Below are 20993 nucleotides of genomic sequence, written 5' to 3' on the forward strand. Positions count from 1 at the left end.
TAACTAGAACAATTTTATTCGCTTCCATAACATCGATTCTAGTTGGCTTTATATTAGGCATGATCAATTTTGGTAGCCTTTGAAATAAATGTGTGGGCAACATGATCATCCAATTATATTTTGATCCATGTATTAATAAAACAGATTGTTTTCAAAAACACTACGTTGGGTGAAAAGTCCTGTCTGTGCCCAAGTTCAACTGTATGGAATTCTGATTATGAGGTGTTGCAAGGTTTAATGCAGAGTCTGATTATTATTAAAGAGGTACAGTCATCTTAGCTTTAAATGGTATTCAGTTCAGCATTCCCCATGTATAAACCTTTTAGTGTACAACTGCAGTTTGGAAAAGGTCAAAGTTAGATCTTTGATCTAGCATAATATAAGTTAGGACATCTTGGTACTTTCTGTACTTGACAAGAGTAAATTTCCCAAGTCCTTTTTCTGCACAGTAACTCTCCTCTGTCCTGTCCTTCTGAGTTATTTTCACAATTTCTTTAGGGAAAAAAATGAGGACTCATTTGGGGAAGCAGCCACCTTTCAGATGCTGATAGAAGCAAATACAGTAAAGGACTTGCACTTTTGATGTAGGAGCTTAGCTCCTCTGAAAAATCATCAGCCATTGTTATTACAGCTATAGCTTGGATAGAGCTGGATGAAACGCACTGTGTTAGAAAGTGAGAGAATTCTACTTCAAAGCAAATGTTGTTTTGTTATTCTAAAGTTGAGAGAAATGCTACAAATGGCAGAAATTGAAGAAGCCTCACTTTCTCCTCCCAATGATAAATAGGAGAGAATTGATTTACACATATTATGGAATCAACTCATAGCTTGCTTTAGTCAAGTTCAGACACATTTCCATTTCTCTTGCAGCCTTACTATTTCATTAGTTTCTTTATGCTGAGCTCTTCACAGCATACAGTTTTCTTTCTGGCTCCAACTTATATCCCGGAGAACCAAGAGTTGAGTGGCACTATTTTGAATTGGTTCTGGTATGAGGATAAATATGTCACCTTCCAGTCCCACTTCCGAGTCACAGTAAGCTTAAAACACACAAAATGGTTTATCCCATCAAACTGAATTCTTTTGTAACCATCCTTCCCTTTTGCCTCTTTCATCCACACTTCTATTACATGTCCACGTACATTGCACATACCTCCTATTCCATCTTCCTCGTAAACTTTGAAAAAGTGAGTGGGGGGACTCTTCAACATATCACAGCCATTGCAAGATTCCAAAGAATTAGCAGATTCCAAACTGCTTCTGTTTTTTCACTGACAACCTTCTGTTTTCTTCATCTGCCGTATCCACAAAGTTCAGTGGTGTTCCCTCCTTTCTTTTAGATATAAGTGTAGGCAGCATGACCATGCATGGGTTGCTTAGTTCCATAGATTAAAGTTTCTAGAGCCAATTAGATTGGCAGATGGAAACAAAGTGTGGGGAAGAAAAATATGTTGTTCAATTCAACAATAAAGTGGTTATAAAGTCTCTGGCTGCCATGACAATCTATTATTTATATATTTCTCTTCCCTCAAAGTGAGAAAAAAGTAAAATAAAAATAAGTGATGGAGGTTAGTAATTTAGGAAATGGATAGGAAATTGTACATTCCCCTGCTGCTTTCCTTTTTCAGTTCAAATTATTTGATGCTTCTGCTGATGCTTTAGCCACCGGTCCTTTGTCTTGAGACTTCCTGCAGGGCTGAAGAAGCCAACTTGCAGAATGGAACTTCTCCTGGATGCTGCTTCTTTAATTGCTTTTATAGACTAGGCATCTGAGAGGTTTTGGTACAGGCTTTGGCAGCAGTGGGAGGAGAACCAGAGCAAAGACAAAAGCACACTTGTTCTCTTCAGAGGCAGCTTTCCTTCCTGAATGTTTCTGCAGTTCAACTGCAGGAGATAGTTGGCAAATCACATGAATGGTTGTATACATTATTAAGCAGTAGAGTTGAGAGGGCAAATTCATGTGTTAAAATGTGGCTCCATTGAACTTCATAGCATTCACAGCAGCCAGGGCTTGTGCTGGGGAGACCAGAGGAGGAAGAGAACAGACAAAGAAAATTAGTGATAATCACTGAAGGTGAAGCCTGCAGGCAGCAGTATAAACATAGCTAAGGTACTTTGAGATGTATAGGTAAGGAATTTGCTGACATATTGAATGGTCATTAAGCTTTGCCAGCCCAGATTGGTAGCTCGACCATGGGGCCCCAATACAACCATAACACGGCACAGAAGGAATATGGCAGCATTTGAAGGAAGTGCTGCCACCACTGCTGGTTATATCTCTTCCAATGTCAGTCTCACTCCCAAATCAACCATCATTAACCAGAAGACAGAAGTCTAGCTTTTAAGTGGAGAAGGGAGAATAATACTTTTTAATGGCCCAGAGGCCCAAACAAAGCTTGTGACCACCTCTGTGGATAAAGGCAAACAAGCATTTGTCCTTCCCTTGGAAAAACTGGTGGAGAGAAGAATGGGGACTGCATTATTTTTCAATGAATTCCCTTTGGTTGTTGCTGAGAGTACTCTTACTTTCCTTGAATCTTGAAAAATAAAAATGGTAGAAAATGTCAGGGCAGAAATCTACCTTCCAAAGTCTATCTCAGTTTACTCATCTACTTTGGTTATATCTCTGTTTAAAGCTTTGTGACAGTGAAGGATCACTAGAGCAGTATTCTATTCTTACTATTCTGACCACAATGGAAATGTTTACTGGCCCTTGTAAAGGACTGGAAATTAAACTCTTATTATCTCTTCAATGGAACTGGAGTTGAATGGGCCAAAGCCTGTTTTGGATACTGCAACATTCCAACATTGTCACCCCAATTCAATCCCCAAGGTCTTTAAAAACACAGAAACCCAGTGCTCAAATAACATTTGGACTACCTTCCACATTACCAATCATAGAAGACAGTTGGACTGACAGAACTATCGTGAGGACTCTTACTTGAAATATCCCTTTTATGGCGGCAAAGATAGCTATATGTGCATAAAGTCACAGCTTAAATTATGAACTTGGAGCATAAAAAGGAAATCATTAATGCAATTTTTCAATTATTTCTTTCAATTATTTAAAACCAGAAATAATTGTTGGGAACAGAGTAGATTAACTAACAAAAATAGCTTATTTTTATAGCTATATTGTCCAAAATATGGCAGTTTTGCATATATATGCCCTATATACATGCACATTTTGAAAGTCATAGAAAAATCATAACAAGATGGCAGATACCAGTTTTGACCAGCAATAGCACTTAGACTTATATACTGCTTCATACTGCTTTACAGCCTTGTCTAAGCAGTTTAAAGAGTCAGCATATTGCCCCCAAAAATCTGGGTCTTCATTTTACCCACCTTGGAAGGATGGAAGGCTGAGTCAACCTTGAGCCTAGTGAGATTTGAACTGCTAAATTGCAGGCAGCTGTCAGTCAGCAGAAGTAGCCTGCAGTACTGCATTCTAACCACTGCACCACCATGGCTCAAAGACTAAGAATGCTTTTGATTATATATACTTTCCCCAAATGTTGGATCAGGAACCAAATATATAATAAGAGACACCTGGAAGCCTCTTGAATCATTTTTTGGCTTTTCACAACATGTTCAAAGGCAAATTTTCAGAGGAATCATAGGAACATCTCTGAACTGAAAATGGTACTTGACAGCTGGGATGGCAAAAATGGAATTGATTATTATAAGATACTTTGGTCATATTATATCTAATGAATGATCAGAAAAAATACTGCAACATTATTTTGAATGCTCATAAGTAGCAGATTTGATTGGAGAATTCATGGAATGTAAAGAGGAGATATGTGTGAATGGAAGCTATCTTCAACTAGAACTTGATGACAGATGTTTACATATGCAAACAGAAACAAGGACATACATTTCTGGGAAGATTAATATTAGACCTTTTTCTTCCATTAGATTCTCCTTTGAATGTACTTTTTTCAGGTTAGACATACTATTCTTAATGATCTATGTGAATAGATTCTGTTTGTAAAAATATATATATTAGCTTTGTAGTCCCTCAAAGTCTGGCTATGTCATCTGGCCTGGGAGTCTCTGAGGACTGGTGAAATCTTGAGGTGGGTCCCTTGCTAATCCAATTCTCTGGTATATTTTATGCATTTTAAAACTTTTTAAGTTGAGTGTTACTGACATGTTGTCACTTCTTGTGAGATTAGTGGACATATACATTGAAAAATAAATGAAATATAGTATGGAATGGGCTAGGAATATCATTGCCATAATTCAAACTGGGGACTGGATCTGAAACTATAGGCTCAAACTTGACAGCTGGATTGTGCATGCTTTCAAAATGATTCATAAAACCTGCTTTGAAACATTTAGGTGCTTGACCCCAGCATCTCCTTAAAGTTGCCTGCCTTTCTTTAAGCTTCTGCATGGATCTGAAAACTGATGCAGATGCTTTGAGAATCATGTTAAAGACAAAGCTATTTTAACAGATGGAGTTCAGTTAGTGAAGCCTGAAAAATACCTGCTACTTCATAGAAGTGCTGTGTTTCTGCTTTTACGTGAACTGAAGGATCTCTTCATTGTTTTTGAACCATGCACATCTCCATTAGATAAAATGTCATTATGAGCATCTTTAATCTAACTTTAACCCACAAGAATCTAACAAGGCGGTGAATAAAAAGGGGGGAATATATTACCTGTTTTTAACTAGCTCGTGAAGTAACTCCTTACTTTGACACCACAATTCCACCTTTCTTTTTTAAGTCTGAATCTCTGACTATTCTGCTTAAATTCATCATCTCCAAACTAACTTTTGGTTTTAAGAAAATCAAAGAAAAATACCAATGACCTAGAGAGCTTATGATTGAAATGAGATGTAAACCAGGGCTTCTTGACAACAGCTAATATCCTCTAAGTTATAGCACTATGTTCAGTTTAGAAGACTTGCTGTAATGTTGCTCTAAATTGATGTAAGTGAAACAAACGATGAAATTAGGCTACTTTGTCCTAGTAAATCCAGAAAAGGATGTGTCAACTTTTCACTGATATGTCTCTGCAAGCATTCCATAGGAGACTGGGCTTATGTGCAAAGAAGAAAGGGTTAGCTTGATGGATATTGGTGGAGGGGTGGGTTTGATGAAAAGATGAAACTCTGTTGAAAAAGAAGCCTACCATTTCTTTTCTTCATGAATACACATGAAACGAGATGGAAGTATAATACAAAAAGTGCTTACTTTAAAGTTCAGACACGCATAAAATGACTGTCGGTGCTCTGGGATGAGTCAGACGAGAGGGACTTGGTCGGTGGAGTCAGGGAAGCTGGGGAAGTGGGAGGGCTCGGGGTAGCACATTGAGCTGAAAACAAAAAATGGAAATAGAGCCTGAATAATATACGGAGCTTCAGACAGCGGGGAATGGGGAAGTGGAGGGCGGAGAAAACAAAGGCAAAGAAACACAATCCATTGAGCAAACATGGATCAAAAAAGAAAGAAAAGGAAACACAATTTAAAAAATCGCACAGCAGTAGAAAATGGCTGTACTGCATTACCTACAAATAGATCCCATGAGGTTAAACTACAAATAGATCCCTCAGGTTAAACTATGGAGTCAGGCTGTGTGCCAAATTCCAGGTGGAATTATGGCCCTTTGACCATAATTGCTAAAATGGAAGGCCCCATTTCTTGCCATTTAGTAGTTGAATTGAATTGAATTGAATTTATTGCACTTATATGCCGCCCTTTTCCCCGGAGGAGACTCAGGGCGGCTCACAATCCAAGTCAGGGAAGGGGATACAGATAAGGGATAAAAAGACAAACAAAACAATACACAATTTAAAAGCACACAACAACCATACCATTCGAGGGAGGGGCAAAAGCTCTTTAGCCCCAGGCCTGTCGGAACAGCCAGGTTTTAAGGGCTTTGCGGAAGGCCTGGAGGGTGGTGAGGGTTCGAATCTCCATGGGGAGATCGTTCCAGAGGGTCGGAGCAGCCACAGAGAAGGCTCTCCTCCGGGTAGTCGCCAGCCGGCATTGGCCAGCGGATGGAATTCAGAGGAGGCCTAATCTGTGGGATCTAATCGGTCTATTGGAGGTAATTGGCAGCAGGCGGTGAGAAACATTAGAAAACTAATTCTTAAAAACAAAAATAATCCCCCATATCCCACATGAATGATATGGTCCCATTCACTCTGAAGCTCTGTTCTGCTATTCATAGAGCTTTAACATATTTGTGCATGTCTTCTGGAAATGGTGAGTGTCCTATGATACCAATATATCATAGAATATTCAGTAGGATCTTTACCCTCTCTTCCCCTAAAAGTAACTGTGAAGAGAGCTGGCAGATGTTAATGTACAGATGCAATAAAACTAAGATGCATATTTCTTCCAAACTGGGCATAATGACCGGTTTCATTTATCCTCCCCACTCTCACCCCATTGCTCTCGGCATCCCTTTTGCCACCTTCATTGCCTGCAGCTCCTCAGTAAACGGAAGAATTTGCTGGGCTTGATAAGGGAGAAGGAATGGCTGGAGAGCAAATTCATCCAGCACCCTCATTTCTGCAGTTTAGATACTAACAAGATATGAGATAGAGCAGCCTGCAAAATTGACAGCCATGTAGTATATTCAATTCACAAAAATGCTGTTACTTACAAATACCTTAAGGCAGAGGAGTGTGAGGTCAATAGACTGCACGTAATTCTCATTTGTACAACTCGCTATGCCTCATATTGACAACATTTTGTGGCCTTTTTAAAATTAACAGACAGATTCTACTTTTTGAAAAAAATCCTTACTCCTACTGTAAATAAAATAAAACAACACAACAGTCCACATTCAATGTGTTCAATCATTCCTTTAACCTTTGAAAAGTGCCAGTGGTTGGAAAAAAGGGTGGTGATTAAGAATAGAATTTGTATTGCTATGCAAATTAACTACCCAGGAAACATGATATTTATTAAGCACTAAGAAATGTAATTAATTGAATTAATATGTAATTAATAGAAAATTAATAAAATTTATATATTAAAAAAGTCCCTTAAAATGTTCAGGTCTCTATGGAAAACTTGTCTGCTGCTGACCTATAGTAAGAAGGTATTAAGTAGTTGGAGTTGCTTTTCTTTGGAGTAAAAATTAGAGGAGAAAACATTGCCATTCAGTCAAAGGCTTGAAACTGTATGTGCTATTTAACAAATCAGACTAATTCATTGATTTACATTTTCTGGAAATTGATATCAGTGATGGAAAAATGCCTCTTGACTCATTGACCTCAAAAGAAAATGAAAATAATACAACAGTACAGTTGGCTTCTTATGACAATTTTCTATCTTTTATAAATAATTTTATTCAAATTTAATTTATTTTGGAGGCTAGATATTTGTTTTGCTATAATATCCAATATCACTACACTTAAATACTGAAGCAACAACTTCTTGCCAAGTTCATCAATGGAAGCAAAAGCTTTGCTCTTATTGGGACTGAGATGCTTCATTGCCTAATCTTCTGATAGTGCTGCACAGCATTTTATCTTACCAGACAGCATGCGGCCTCGTCGGGAGGCTTCTGTAGCTAAAGCACAGGAGATCTCAATTCGCTTTTCCTGCTCCTGTAACTGAGTCTCTGAGTCCTGGGCCAATTCTATTTCTCCCTCGCTGAGGGGGATGACATTCTGCATGCTGCCAGAGAGAACACACAAGTTATTTCAACCAGAAGGCACACCCAACACTCAAAACTACAAGATCAAAAAAATAAAATGGAAACAGATGTGAAACATCCTATTTATTTAATATAATTTTTAACATTTCTCTATAAAACACAAATGGCCATTTACTGTCTACTGTTAGTTATCTTTGAAGCTGCAAACACCATCACTTTTCCTTTACAAAAGTAATATTTTTGTTCATTTTCTAGTGAGGGAATTTTGGGGGCATAAATATTTAGATACTAGTAAATTATTTTTCCTATCTACTATAGATTGGAGTTGCTATGAGGCATATTCAGCAAGTCTAGATGTACAGACAAGGCACCAAAGAGAAAGAAGAACACAGAATGAAATCTATATAACATTAGTAACTTCTGAATATTAAGAGGCTACTGGAAAGTGCTGTTAATAAGCAGCAAAACCAAATGTATAGCTTCCAAATCAAGGGTAAAATATTCCAAAATGAAATTTTAAAAAATCATGCTCAATGACTAAATGACACATAGGAAAGTCAAAAGTAGCACTGCACCTGGATTTAGCAATCAATGTTTTTATCCTTTCCACTTTCTTTTGTTTCTCCTTCATCTCCTCAGGGCTCAGTGGAGTATCAGGTTCCAACTCAATATACCTTTCTGGAATGAGGACTTTATCTGGAGTGGAAAGCTGAGTGACAAAAACAGCCAGTAAGTGGCAATGATTATGAATGGCTTGTTAAATGTTTCACCTAGTACTATATTCTACCCTACCCTACCCTACCCTACCCTACCCTAACATCTAGTCTAGTCTTGTCTAATCTAGTCTAGTCTGGTCTATCCTTTTCCTACTATCCAACATAATCATTATTTTATACATTCCAGAATGTATATTTCAGATCATGCTCAAAGCATCTGTGATCTAAAATTCCTAGAGCTGTATTATAATCAAACATTCCAAGCTTTTCATAAATACAAAGTTCAGGATTTTTAGTTCCTCTCCTGCACCTGCATGACTTTTCATTGGGCCTGTTCTGTATCTGTAACAGACTAGTGAAACTCTCAGCTCCAACCACACAGACCCTTTGAGTTTCACAGAAGGCAACTAGATCACAGTGTACATTATTGGGAAAGAGGCAGTTTGCACTTTTGATGTGCTGAGATTCAGATCAATAATGTGTTTCACCTCCTTGCTGATGTCCACATCATAATGCTCAGGCTCCAGCTCCATTTTGCGCAGGCGAGCAATCTCATCTCGGGGGCTTTCATACATCTTGCCAGAATCTTCAGAGCGCAATGCTGCCTCCAGATCAGATATATCCACTTCATGGATACTGCGATGCCTGCGAACCTAGAGCAAAATAGACCATTTAAGATATTGTCAATATTGCAGGATCCAATCATTGGGACCAGAGGTTTAGTCTTCGGAGCTTTTAGACTTGGGATAGAGTCCATCATTTGGAAAAGTCTTTCACACCAGAATGTTTGAGAGAGAAGTTCACTGAGGATTGGTTCCAGCATGCGTCTGAAAGCCTGGAAAATTAGATCTCTAGTCCCAGTGACGAATCCAGATTGGATGCTGCAACATTATCCTGGAACATGTATATTTGCCTTCATTCATTGCCAATATTATTTCTAGCTTGGCAGATCACTTGGTAGTTTTGATCAACTTGGAACTGCACTGGCTCAATCTCCCATGACTATTCTTCTATACTAGATCATTAAGAAATGTTTTTACAGAAAGAACAACAGATGTCAGAAAGAAAATTTTAGAGCAGCTAATTTGCTGTGCAAAGGAATATTTCATGGGGAAGGGGTGGAATGAAGCAGAGATTCAATCATATGGATTTCAAACTCCAGTTGGACTGCACAATTAATATACAGATTTACCACTGCAGACTCAGCTTGTACGAATAAATTACTGCCTCCTAGTAATTGTTACAGAATTTAGGAATATTTGGCTGTCCTATTATTCAGCCCAGTTCTTAACTTCAATGAAACAAGGGTTTGACCATTTTTTTCTCAGGAAAATACTAATACTGAAGTATGTCTGAATGGTTTACAAGATGAAGATTAATTTTCACTAATAAAATAAATTTATTACCACTTTATAAGAGGCTGGTGCTTTTGAGAGAGGGCTATCGGTCTGTTGCTGATTGGCTGGAAGTTGCAAGCTCCGTCTCTTTTCCTTCATAGAACTGCTTTGATGGCGTTTCATGCGATCAATTTGTTCCTCCACACTCATCTTTGCTTTCATCTCATTGGAAAACACAGCACTCTTTGGCCTGTCCTAAGGGAGGACACAGGACCATGGTGGTTACACAGGCGTTTGGTTTCATCAAAATCTTGGTGTTTTTTTTTCTAAGGGCAGGTAGATTTAGGACAGAAAATATCCTGATAACAACATATTTATGTTGTTAACATTTCTGTTAGAAGATGGGAAATAGCTCAGTAGAGTAGCCCAGCTTTTGAATCAAAAGATGAATAGCTGTTAATAAAACAGTTTATGGGAAGAGGAGTTTGGCAAAGTGTGCTGGAGCACGATAGCAAATGCAGTAAGAAGTTTACAAAATTTTGAAACTAGAACAATACAGTTATTTTTTTTCTGCATGGTATGATTATATGAAATGATTTTGATATAATAAGATATGATATATATAAAGATGGGATATAAATCTAATAATACAGTACAGTATTTATGAGTTTATGACAATTGTGTTTTTTGGTGGGAAATACTGTACTAATTTAGTTTACAATGGAAACTTCAGAAGAAAAGACAAATGCTGTGTCCAAGAGCTTCCCATTTTTGTCAATCCAGGAGGAAATTCCACAAAGTAGATTAGTTGTTAACATCTCACTATCAAGATGGCAATTTCCCATTGTCTGGAACACCCACTTCATCCCACCCAGGGTCCTCAGTTCTCCCACCTCCCAGAAGTGCCTTGATGCCCTTTCACTGTGCATTTCGAAGTCAGTTGTTTTCTATACTGAGTTGAAGTCATGGTGTCATATTATTTCATCCTGATTTTCAAATGGACTCATTGTTGTTCTATGAAAATAAATGCAGTGACGCAATTACTGTATAAAAGCAGGTGCTGGCTGGAAGCTGGGTTTTGCATCTCCTGTTGATCACCTGGAGGGAGTGCTAATTGCTTCATAGGTTGTGAGGAGGATTGTGGGAATGTTAGTGGTGAAGAACCTTGCAGGACAGGGCTAAAATATTTCTGGGAGTTCAGGTAAAACTGTTGGTATAGGAAACCTTCCTGAGATCTCAATACAATTGTGCTCCAGTTAGAAAAGTTGATTTAGAGTGGTGGCTAAGGAAACTAGAGGCCTTCTGGTCACACATTTAACTCACTCTTCCAGGCAATCCTGGATTAACCGTTCTCATCACTTTCCTCCAGACTCACTGAACTGTCAGTAAAATAGGAAGAATATAATCTTTCCCTGTCAAAGTGGAGAAATTTTAGCCTTATCATACAGACATTATTATCTATAATTGATGAGGACACTGACATCAATTAGGATGCTGATACTTCTGCTGATCTCCCTTGCTTGCTTTTCAATGGTTAACTTTCCCAACCATAAAAATTAAGATGTGTAGACTTCATATTCCAGAATTCTGGAAGCTGAAGTCCATATGTCTTAAAGTTGCCAAGGTTGGGAAACCCTGTCTTATATAATAAACTTTTTTCCCCTTTTGGTACCAAGCAAAATACCTTTTCATCCCCATAGGAAATAGATTTTTTAATTTTAGTAAAATTTTGCTGATACATTATTTAAGAGGGTTTTTTTAAAAAAAAAATCTGATTATAGCTTTTAGTTTGGGGGCTGATTTTTAAAATTTAATTTGATATTTCTTTTCATTGATCACTTGATTGTATTGTTTTCTGATTTGTTGTATAATTTCATTGCTGGCTTTTATTTATTGTATTATTCAGCACTATTTCCTGCAGAGTAATTAATATTATTAAAAATGGATAAACAGAATATTGAAATGATGGCAGAATTCACCCTTACCCGAGAATCCCGCCCGTTGGCACTCCTCCTCACCACACCTGATGTTGGTGAGAGCTCATCATCCATTGGTGACTTAGTTCTTGGAGGAACAATACCAACTGTCCAGGAGGTAAAGAAAAGCAAAGATATTAACAAGAAGATGGAAGATTCTGGTAGTGGCCATACATAAATAGAAAGCATTTATTTTAAATGACTTTTACACCCATTCATATTGTAACCACAACTATGGTTGGCTCATAAAACAGAAAAAACAGACGCCCCCAACAATTAGAATAAAAACTTAGGATTCTCCAGGGAAGCACTCTCCCAAACACCCACACTCTTGCCTGGGCTCTAGCCTTATTCTACCCCAACACTTGTGTTAGCAAGCTCTGTTGGTTGGTTTGACTGTTATCATTTGCTCATTATCTATTGTAAAATGGGGAGATTTATTTGGAGTCTGGAATATTACATTGACTGTTATTATAATTTCTGCTGCAATATTCGTTTGTGTGTGTGTGTGTGTGTTAGTCTTAATTCATTGTTAGCCACATAGACTTATAACAGTTAGATGGGTGGCCATCACCAAATCAATGGGACACATGATAGATATGGATGGATGGGTGGTTGGATGGATCTGTCCATCCATCTATCCATCCATCCATCCATCCATCCATCCATCCATCCATCCATCCATCCATCCTTGGGACAGGTAATCCGAAAAGTTATTTAGGATAAGAAAGGAACAAGAACTACTTTCTTGCTAAAATCATTTCAGAAGAGCCTTACTGAATGAGACCAAACAGGCCTACAAGCTTATTAAGACAATAACCCTTTGAGTATCAGGTTTTTTCCCATAGTGAAAGTCTATGGATGGGTTTGCATATTGCAACCTGGATTTACCATTGATTGCTTAATAAGCCCAAATGGATGGGTTGATAGTTATATAAACCATGGCTAAAGAACGACTAGGCTCATACAGCATGCTAAGGTTGGCATGTGTGTGAACTCTGTCTGCATGTGATGTTGTATACTGGCTTGGTATACTGTCAAGTTATATTATTCTGAAGAAACAAATTTAGGGATAAACTGCTTTACTGTAATGTATTTCTATATATTATGGTCTTTAAAACCTACCTTTCCTGAATTAAGAGATACAAACTTTATACCAGTTATCCCCAATCTCTACTCTTTTAAACACCAGACTACAGCTCCCACCATCCCAAGCTAGCCTGACTTTTGGAGCTGGCAAAGAAAATAAAATTGGCAACCAAATGGATTTTCTTAATACATGCAATTTAAAGGTACCTTTGTTGAGTGCCACTTGCTTATCAGCATCTTGATCCTGTCTTGACTGCAAGAGACCAGCCTCCACTGTTGAATGTGAGGCTGATGCCCGGTGATGGTCCTTCTTGCTCTGCTCAAAGCTGGACTTTGACTGTGGGGAAAATATATTATCTTTGAAAAATGTCTGGTCTTGCTGAAGAGAAATGCCTATAGATATCTGTTACTGCCCTGAAGGTTTGTTTGTTTTTGTTTAAGGAATTTATATGGCCACTTAGCTCATAGTTCTGATTATACATGGGTAACAAAGAGTTAAAACAGAGAAGAAGAAAAATAGGCAACAAGAATAGAATGTTAACAAGAATGAACATATTGAAAGAAGAATCAGAAACATCTCTGTAAGTTTTTTTTTCTTCTCTGTTCCAAAACAATTCAAACAATCATGAAGAAAAAATGGGGCAAATGCTTACTTCATTAACACACATTTTGTTCAAGTGAAGGTAAAATATCCAGGAAAGGCAAGGATTTCTATTCCTAGAAGATTCCCCTAGGAATTAGAAATGGCCAGCTGGATATACATTGGAGAATAAAGCTCATGAGATAAATTGCCACCTGTTCTCTACTTCTATAAATGGAAACTAGAAACCACACCAGAACAGGATAGTTGAAGAAATTATATTGCTCTTAATTAGAAAACAAAAATAGCAACTACTTGGAGAAGAGGAATACTCTGCAGAAAAGATTCACTGTTGTGGATACTTAGAAGTCCATTTTCTTCTACTTCATTTCAATACCACTTCTATGACTTTCACAGGGGCTTAATGTGCGGTAAAAAAGGGTTTTAAACTTCTTATAGTCATATCTCATCTTATTTTTGCTGCAATAACTTAGATTTTTGTGTGATGTTGATGCGATGGAGGCAGATTGTCCATCCATCCATCCATCCATCCATCCATCCATCCATTCATCCATCCATCCATCCATCCATCCATCCATCTATCCATCCATCCGTCCATCCATCTATCATCTTCTGCCTTTATTATTTTTAGAAATAACTCAAGGTGGCAGACATATCACACACACCTTCCTCCTATTTTTCCCATCACAACAACCCTGTGAGGTGAGCTGGGCTGAAAGATCACCCAGCTGACTTCCATGGCTAGGCAGGACCTTAACCACTAGACCAAACTGTTTTCATAGTGCTTGCTGTTTCTGGTTAAGTAATATCTTTGAATTTTTTTTCAAAAACATGCAACCTCCTTTCTCTGCTGCAGATGTGGGATGGAGGTGTCCCAATACAGCAAATTCTCTGGTAACATGATTTAATTTCTCCCTCCTCCCCATTTTGGGTTTCTAGCTTACATGTCTGTTTTGAAAACCTACCTATCTTCATCCATGATTACATAATCCAGCAATGCTTTTCATTCCCAAAAAGGCCAACTATTTGCTAAACAATTTCCACACCTGGACTTGATCTACTTGTAGAAAAAAGTACTTCATGTGGAACTACCTTTATCCATTATAAGCTTAAAGACACAACAGATATCATGAGCAAGAAAGATTACTGTTAGACATAGGGTTTCCCTTGCCCGCCCTCTCTTTGGCCCCACTGCCTGGTGAAAGTAGCAAAGGATAGACTATGCCTCTAGATCTCAGATTCCATTTTGATACCTGTCCCCTCTTCGCCTCGCTGCTTTCCTGCCAGGAAGGGGAGTTAGGATATTGCCAGAGACGGCTTTCAGAAGGAAGTGGAGGGATAGTCGGAGGAGATTCCAAGGGCACATATGATTTGGGGAGGGGAGGTCGAGGTGGACCAGGCTCCTGGAGTGGAGAGGAAATCAAGAAGCATTCGGAGTAAGAGCAAAGAAACTGTGAGAATGTGAAGGAAAAGAGAATTAGTGAGACACAGATACATATAAGGACAGATGTTAAAACAGGATAGCGACCTGCATCTGAGCACCAAAATCTCAGGAGCCAAAATGAACAGCCTTCTCCTTGGTGACCAACCCAGTACCAATCCAAAGAATACTACCGTTAGCCAGGTGTCACTTGATAAATAATGTACATAATATGATGACATGACTTTCACTTGCTTCAAAAAATATCTGCCATTTCAAAATATGCATCCCTTTTGAGACACATTCTTCAAAATACAAATATTTTATAATGTCAGCACAATCTGCTGCTTCACCAGACAATGCAAAACAGAATCTGAAGACATGGCTGATGTAGACAAAAGACCTATTGTTTATTCATAAACACTGAGGTCAATAGGTTTTAGCAACATAAAAAAGTGATGTTCCACACAAGTATAGGGATAGCACATGAGTGGAACTAGGGATGATGACTGTTTCAGGGAAGGAGTTTAATTTTGATGAGTAGCTCAACAAGATGCTTCCACTGAATCTAGACATTTAACTAAAACCTTTTGGCTTGTTCTAATGTATCTATCAGTCTAAAACAAAAGAAAAGACATGGACTATCACAGTGTTAATTGATCTCAGCAGCTTTAAGATGTGTGGGCTTGAACACCTAGAATTCCCCCAGTCAGCATGCTATCTGGGGGAATTCTGGGAGTTGAAACCCACACATTTTAAAGCTGCTGAGGTTGAGTACATTGGTCTATCAATTTCTGTATAATTTTTGTATTGACGAAGAAGTAAGCTATCTGACTCTCCACATCTTTTGGCTCAATCCAATGACTTCCTCTTCTAAGAGCTTGTTCCATTTGACTGTCATTCTCATGAGAGACTGACAATCATGTCAAATAAATAGAAAATGGATATACCTATGTCAAATAACATACCTCCACAAAAGTCTGCCTGAATGTTCAGAATAACTCATTTAAAATACAAATCAGAGGCAGCCCAAACTGTTCTCAGTTCTATTACGGCTGCAAGTCTTTCTTTGCTTTCCCCCCCCCCCCCCTGAAGCCAATAACACTCCTGAATTATGTTTGACCCATCCACTTCCAATCCCCTTTCACAGAGTGTATGTGCCCATGTATGTGCAGTTGTGTATCTCGCATAGTCTTTTTTTACTCTAATTTATTATTTACCCAGCACACAAACGCATACACATCAAATAGTTTACATGAAAAAAAAGCCAGCCAAAGCTTGGTCATAGTCAAAGACAAAATGGGTCGAGAGATGCCATGGTCACAATTGGAGAGGTAAGGGATGTTTCCACAGCAGATTCACCCAGACAAAGTGGAGCTGCAAAGATGGCTGTCCCTGATTGTATCATGGCTTGTCCTTAAGATACTCAAGAAAAGAAAATATTACTTCCAAATTTGAACAGTTAAAGACAGCACAAAACTGCTTCAGAGCAGATTAATGGTGAGATGGAGGCAAGGTCATGAAGATGTGGCCTTCAAAAATTGTTGGGAAAGCACCAAGATGCTTCATCCAGCAGGTTGTAAGTCCGTAGACTATGTTCTGAACAGAGGTGCAATTCAGAAGGACCCATTTTTTAAAATCCCAGGTGTTACTCAGATGCATCATTAGTTTTTTGTCAACTGCACAAGCATAAAGAAATAAGAGATAGGGAGCCTTGCCTTATGGGAAAACATCTGCTCATTATTTTAATTGCTAAAAGGCTTCTTCTGATAAAAATACAGTTCAATAGAACAAAGGATGAGACGGTTTTCTGTAACGATCAACCTCTGGCCTACTTACTTTCAGGTGATGGAAAATGTTAAAAACCAAATTTAAAGCAAATGAATAAATAAAAATTAAACTCAATTACATAACAGTTTTCATAGGTAAATTGATGCACCAAGCGCCAGCTACCAGGAATTTCTTCTTAGATTAACAAACTCTACAGATTTTCAAGGATTTGGGCCAATTTCCCAACCTTTAACTGCCTGCTCTCTGAAATTATTCAAGAGTTGTAAGCCAATAATGTCATGTTTAGATTTAAACTGTGGTCATTGGAGGAATTAGTCCAACCCTTCCATGTCAGAAGAAGGTTTAGATCTCCACCTACTGGTGGAATGATAACCTTAAAAAAAAACCAGTGGCCATCTCCTGGCTGCTTCTATTTTCCAGCACCTTTAGCCATTCCAATTGATGATAGATTTGCTCACCTCATTGCTGCCTTGCTTGGTAGGGGAACTCTGGGATCCAGACACAAGAGAGAAAGGGCTCAGGGGGCTTGTGAGGCTAGCTGAACTCAGAGGACTGGCTGGACTGTTGGAGCTGTAAGTTCCTGATGGGCCAAGGGCCACTGCAAGAAAGGGGAACAGAGAGTAAAGCATTAATGAACTGCAGGAAAGGGATATATGATGATGAGTTGGAGATAACTGGGGTGAATGGAGTGGAACAGAGAATATTTTCTATTAAAAGGAAAAAGAGGACTTAAAAAAAGAGATGAGGCTCAATATATTATACATAGAGGAAATAAGGAAAGTATATAATATTACTTTCTACTGTGTAAAACAGAGTTTCTTAAGCTCAACTACTTTAAGGTGTGTGAACTTCAACTCCCAGCATTCTGACTGGGGAATTTGAGAGTTGAGATCCACACATCTTAAAATAGTTGAGATTGGGAAACACTGGTTTAAAGTACCTAAACCTGGTTAAAATACTGTATGCCCTGGTAACCACTGTTTTCTTTTGTTGGCTCCTTTCATTGTCTTCATTTCCACCTTGACACATATCCCAAAACGTTTCAAGCCCTCCTGATAGGATGTTTCAATGTTAAAAGTAGTTTTCCCTATTAGGCAGTCAACAAACGGCAACGGTTCTACCAAAGACACAATCTGAGGCACTTCACCAACCCATATGACTAGAAGACCTCCAAGGTCCCTTACAACTCTGTTATTCTGTTATATTATCAATGATTCCATCAGTATGGCATAAGCAATGGTGGCAGGGTCAGCCTGGCACATATTGACCACCTTAGATTGGTACAGCTATATCTCTCTATTTTGGTCTTGGACATTATCCTCTGAGGCCATTCTGTTTGAGCAATGAGAGCGTCCAGTTCTTCCAATTATTTCAAACAAGGCTCTTCCTTTTTACACGCCAGATCTCCCAGCCAATAAATCAGCCTGAATAACAGCTGACATGGATGGATTAAGGGGGTTGCAGAGTCAGATGGCTACTTCATGGAACAATTCCCCCCTGGGTTTAGCACTCTACTGGAAGAGCAGTAAATCCAAACTCAAAATCAGCTTGAACAACTGACACATAGGGTGGAGTGGCAGAGAAAGAACTGCTCCTACAATGCCCCTAGAAGCCTATCAGCCAATGTTTGCACTGCTTTTGGACACAGATGGGATTTTTAATGGGCGAGTGTTAATCTTGGTGCTCAGGGACAGTCTGACAGTAATAATGGATTGTACCATAAAGCAGCAGCAACAGCAGCAGAGAGAAAGAAAAGTCACACAATCTCCAACCTCTCAGCTATTCAGGCTGATTCAGATCCCTTCACCTACTGCCTCTTACCACCTGGGCAACTGACCCTACATGTGGCAAAATGCCAAGCCAACTTTTACAGAAGATTAGGTCCTAAAATTTAGTCACAAGTTAAAAAAAAAAACCATTGTCCTATTTTTACAAGTCAGAACAGAGACATTGTGGAATAGCAATGGAGGTAGTAAACTCTATGCTGATTTCAGGCTCACGAATAAGAAGAAAGTACTTTAACTTTAATAGAGAGAGGGTTGTGGGCAGAATGGATAGTTCCCCAGCTCCAGTACCTCTACTTGCATCTGTTAGGCACTCCCCTTCCATACGTAATATCTTTTTTGCTACCTCTCACTAGAGATAAAGAAAGCCAGAACAGGATTTTTGAAGGCATATGTAGCTTTGAATACATAGATTCTTGGGCTGTAGGACCCTTAACTTGTATCCATTAGTTTAATCCTGGTATCACCACTGAAGGTATTCTAGTTGTTATTGGTAGCTTTGGTTGATTAATTGTTATTGGTGCCTTTGGTTGATTATAAAAAGGCCACATTTATTAGTTAGCTACTTAATTTATTTGTCATTTTTTATGAGACCTCTATGCTTCTCCACTACAAAAAGCTCTGAGAAACCCAGATAGGGAACTGCTGCCCTGCACTTAAGCATCATCAGGGCTGGCAACTGGAAAGTTTCAACTACAGCTGAATTTTTTTTAATGCTGGGCATTATTGTAGCAGATACTCAAGTTTGGAATATCTATATCAGCATTTAGTAGTGATTGTCATTAATTTTGGGAGATGGAAGTTACAGTGGTGGAGGTGAGGAACTGAAAACTAAAACTTGATCATAAAGTAGAAGGGCATATACAACTCAATCTAAAATACTTTGCATGCTGACTTCATTTTAAGTAGATACGGCACATTGGAAAAAGTACAGAAAGGGTTATTCAAATGGATTAGAAACCTCTTTAAAATACAACTAATGCATTCAGAACTTCTTAAAAACATCTTTAAAAGTTTTTAAAGAGGCAGCTTGAGACAGGGGACAAAGTTTACACAATGATGCCTAGTATGGAAATATGAATAGTGAGAAATACGTTTCAAATACCATTTGAAATGCAGTCAGTTCAGGACGGACAACAAAAAATAATCCCTTCCCTCGGCACAGCTTTAACTGATGGAATTTATTGCCACGGGATGAGATGAAAGTGCTGCATGCAAAGTAGCTGGTTTAAAATTATATACCAATTTATAAAGCTGTGGGTGCTCCAACACTGGAGGTTTTTAAGAAGTCCAGAATACGGACTCCTACTTGAGCAGGGGGTTGGACTAGAGACCTCTAAGGTCCCTTCCAACTCAGCTATTCTGTCAAAATTATGGTTGTGAGTCATGCTGGATATTAAGTAGGTCATTACATGACCCACCTGATTTTATGACATTTTTAACAATGGTCCCATAATGCAGCAGGAAAGTGCAACAAATGGTAATTCTACACTGACTGGAACAGCAACCAACAGATTCCAGTGAGTATTTCACGTGGCAGAAAATGGATGTTCATCTGCAATAACAAATAATTAACACTCAGATATTAATTGAATATTGTATCAGGTTAGCAATAGCAATAGCACTTAAACATATATACCACTTCATAGTACTTTGCAGCAGTCTTTAAGCAATTTAAAGAATCAGCATATTGTCACCAACAATCGGGGTTCTCATTTTCCGACCTTGGAAGAATGAGTCAACCTTAAACAGGTTGAATCAAATTGCTGGCAGTGAACAGTGAGTTAGCCTGCAATACTGCAGTCTAACTACTACACCACCACGGCTCATTAAGAAGTCAAAATCAAGAGTTCTCTGAATAGAAGAAGTGGCCCTTACCTCGGTGTTTTGCGGTATCTGTGCCCCGAGAGGGGTTGTTCTTTTTGAGTCCCTCCATCACATCCTGGATCCGCCAGATCTCTTTCTGGATTTGCCTGTTCAGCATTTCATTCTGAAAAACCAAGGTAAAGAAACAAATCCATGATTAATTAAACTAAGTACTAATGTTAGTAATTAATTTCCTATACTTAATTGTGGGCAGGGGAAGGGTAATTTTAGGCAACCATGGTGCCTAATATTAGGTCAGTCATAATATGTATATTTCTTTTCTCTATCATCAGACTATCACTTAATATCTGACAATTAGTATAATAGTATAATTAGTATAATTAGTATAATAATAGTATAGTAGATAAATTTAAGCAAGAAACAAACAAACAAAAACCAGAAATATGATTAAGGGAAGAAAAATAGTGCATGTATAAAATATTTCCTTTAAAAACTATTTAAAGCATAGCCTCATCATGATAATAGAATACAAACATTTTGGTTCTACTGTTTTGATATTGAACACATTTATTTAAGAATAAGGAACAATCCATGAAGAAAATGGTGGTAGCAAAATGTGTCAAATTCAAAATATTGTGAACTGAAATGATCTGTTTTAGAACAGAACAGAAAGAATAGAATATAATTCTTTATTGGCCAAGTGTGATTGGACACACCTGGTGCATATGCTCTTTGGTGCATATGCTCTCAGTATACATAAAAAGATAAGATACAAATTTTGAATTTGAAATAACTATTCTGACATTACTGGAAGTATTCTGATGCT

At 38.2% G+C, this 20993-nt stretch overlaps 1 protein-coding gene across 1 annotated transcript in view; it reads right to left on the reverse strand.

Annotated features, from left to right (window-relative positions):
- Positions 1-20993, reverse strand: part of PLEKHA6 (pleckstrin homology domain containing A6) — a 129816-nt gene continuing 108823 nt past the window's right edge. Inside the window, 10 exon segments of the mRNA XM_032218571.1 lie at positions 1-2016; positions 5208-5328; positions 7504-7646; positions 8202-8335; positions 8831-8995; positions 9749-9934; positions 11665-11762; positions 12952-13081; positions 17015-17154; positions 20219-20330. Of these exon segments, the coding sequence (XP_032074462.1) occupies positions 5216-5328; positions 7504-7646; positions 8202-8335; positions 8831-8995; positions 9749-9934; positions 11665-11762; positions 12952-13081; positions 17015-17154; positions 20219-20330 (1221 nt within the window). The 3' untranslated portion in view covers positions 1-2016; positions 5208-5215.

The sequence above is a fragment of the Thamnophis elegans genome, chromosome 5 (genome assembly GCF_009769535.1).
Source record: "Thamnophis elegans isolate rThaEle1 chromosome 5, rThaEle1.pri, whole genome shotgun sequence".
NCBI lineage: Eukaryota > Metazoa > Chordata > Lepidosauria > Squamata > Colubridae > Thamnophis > Thamnophis elegans.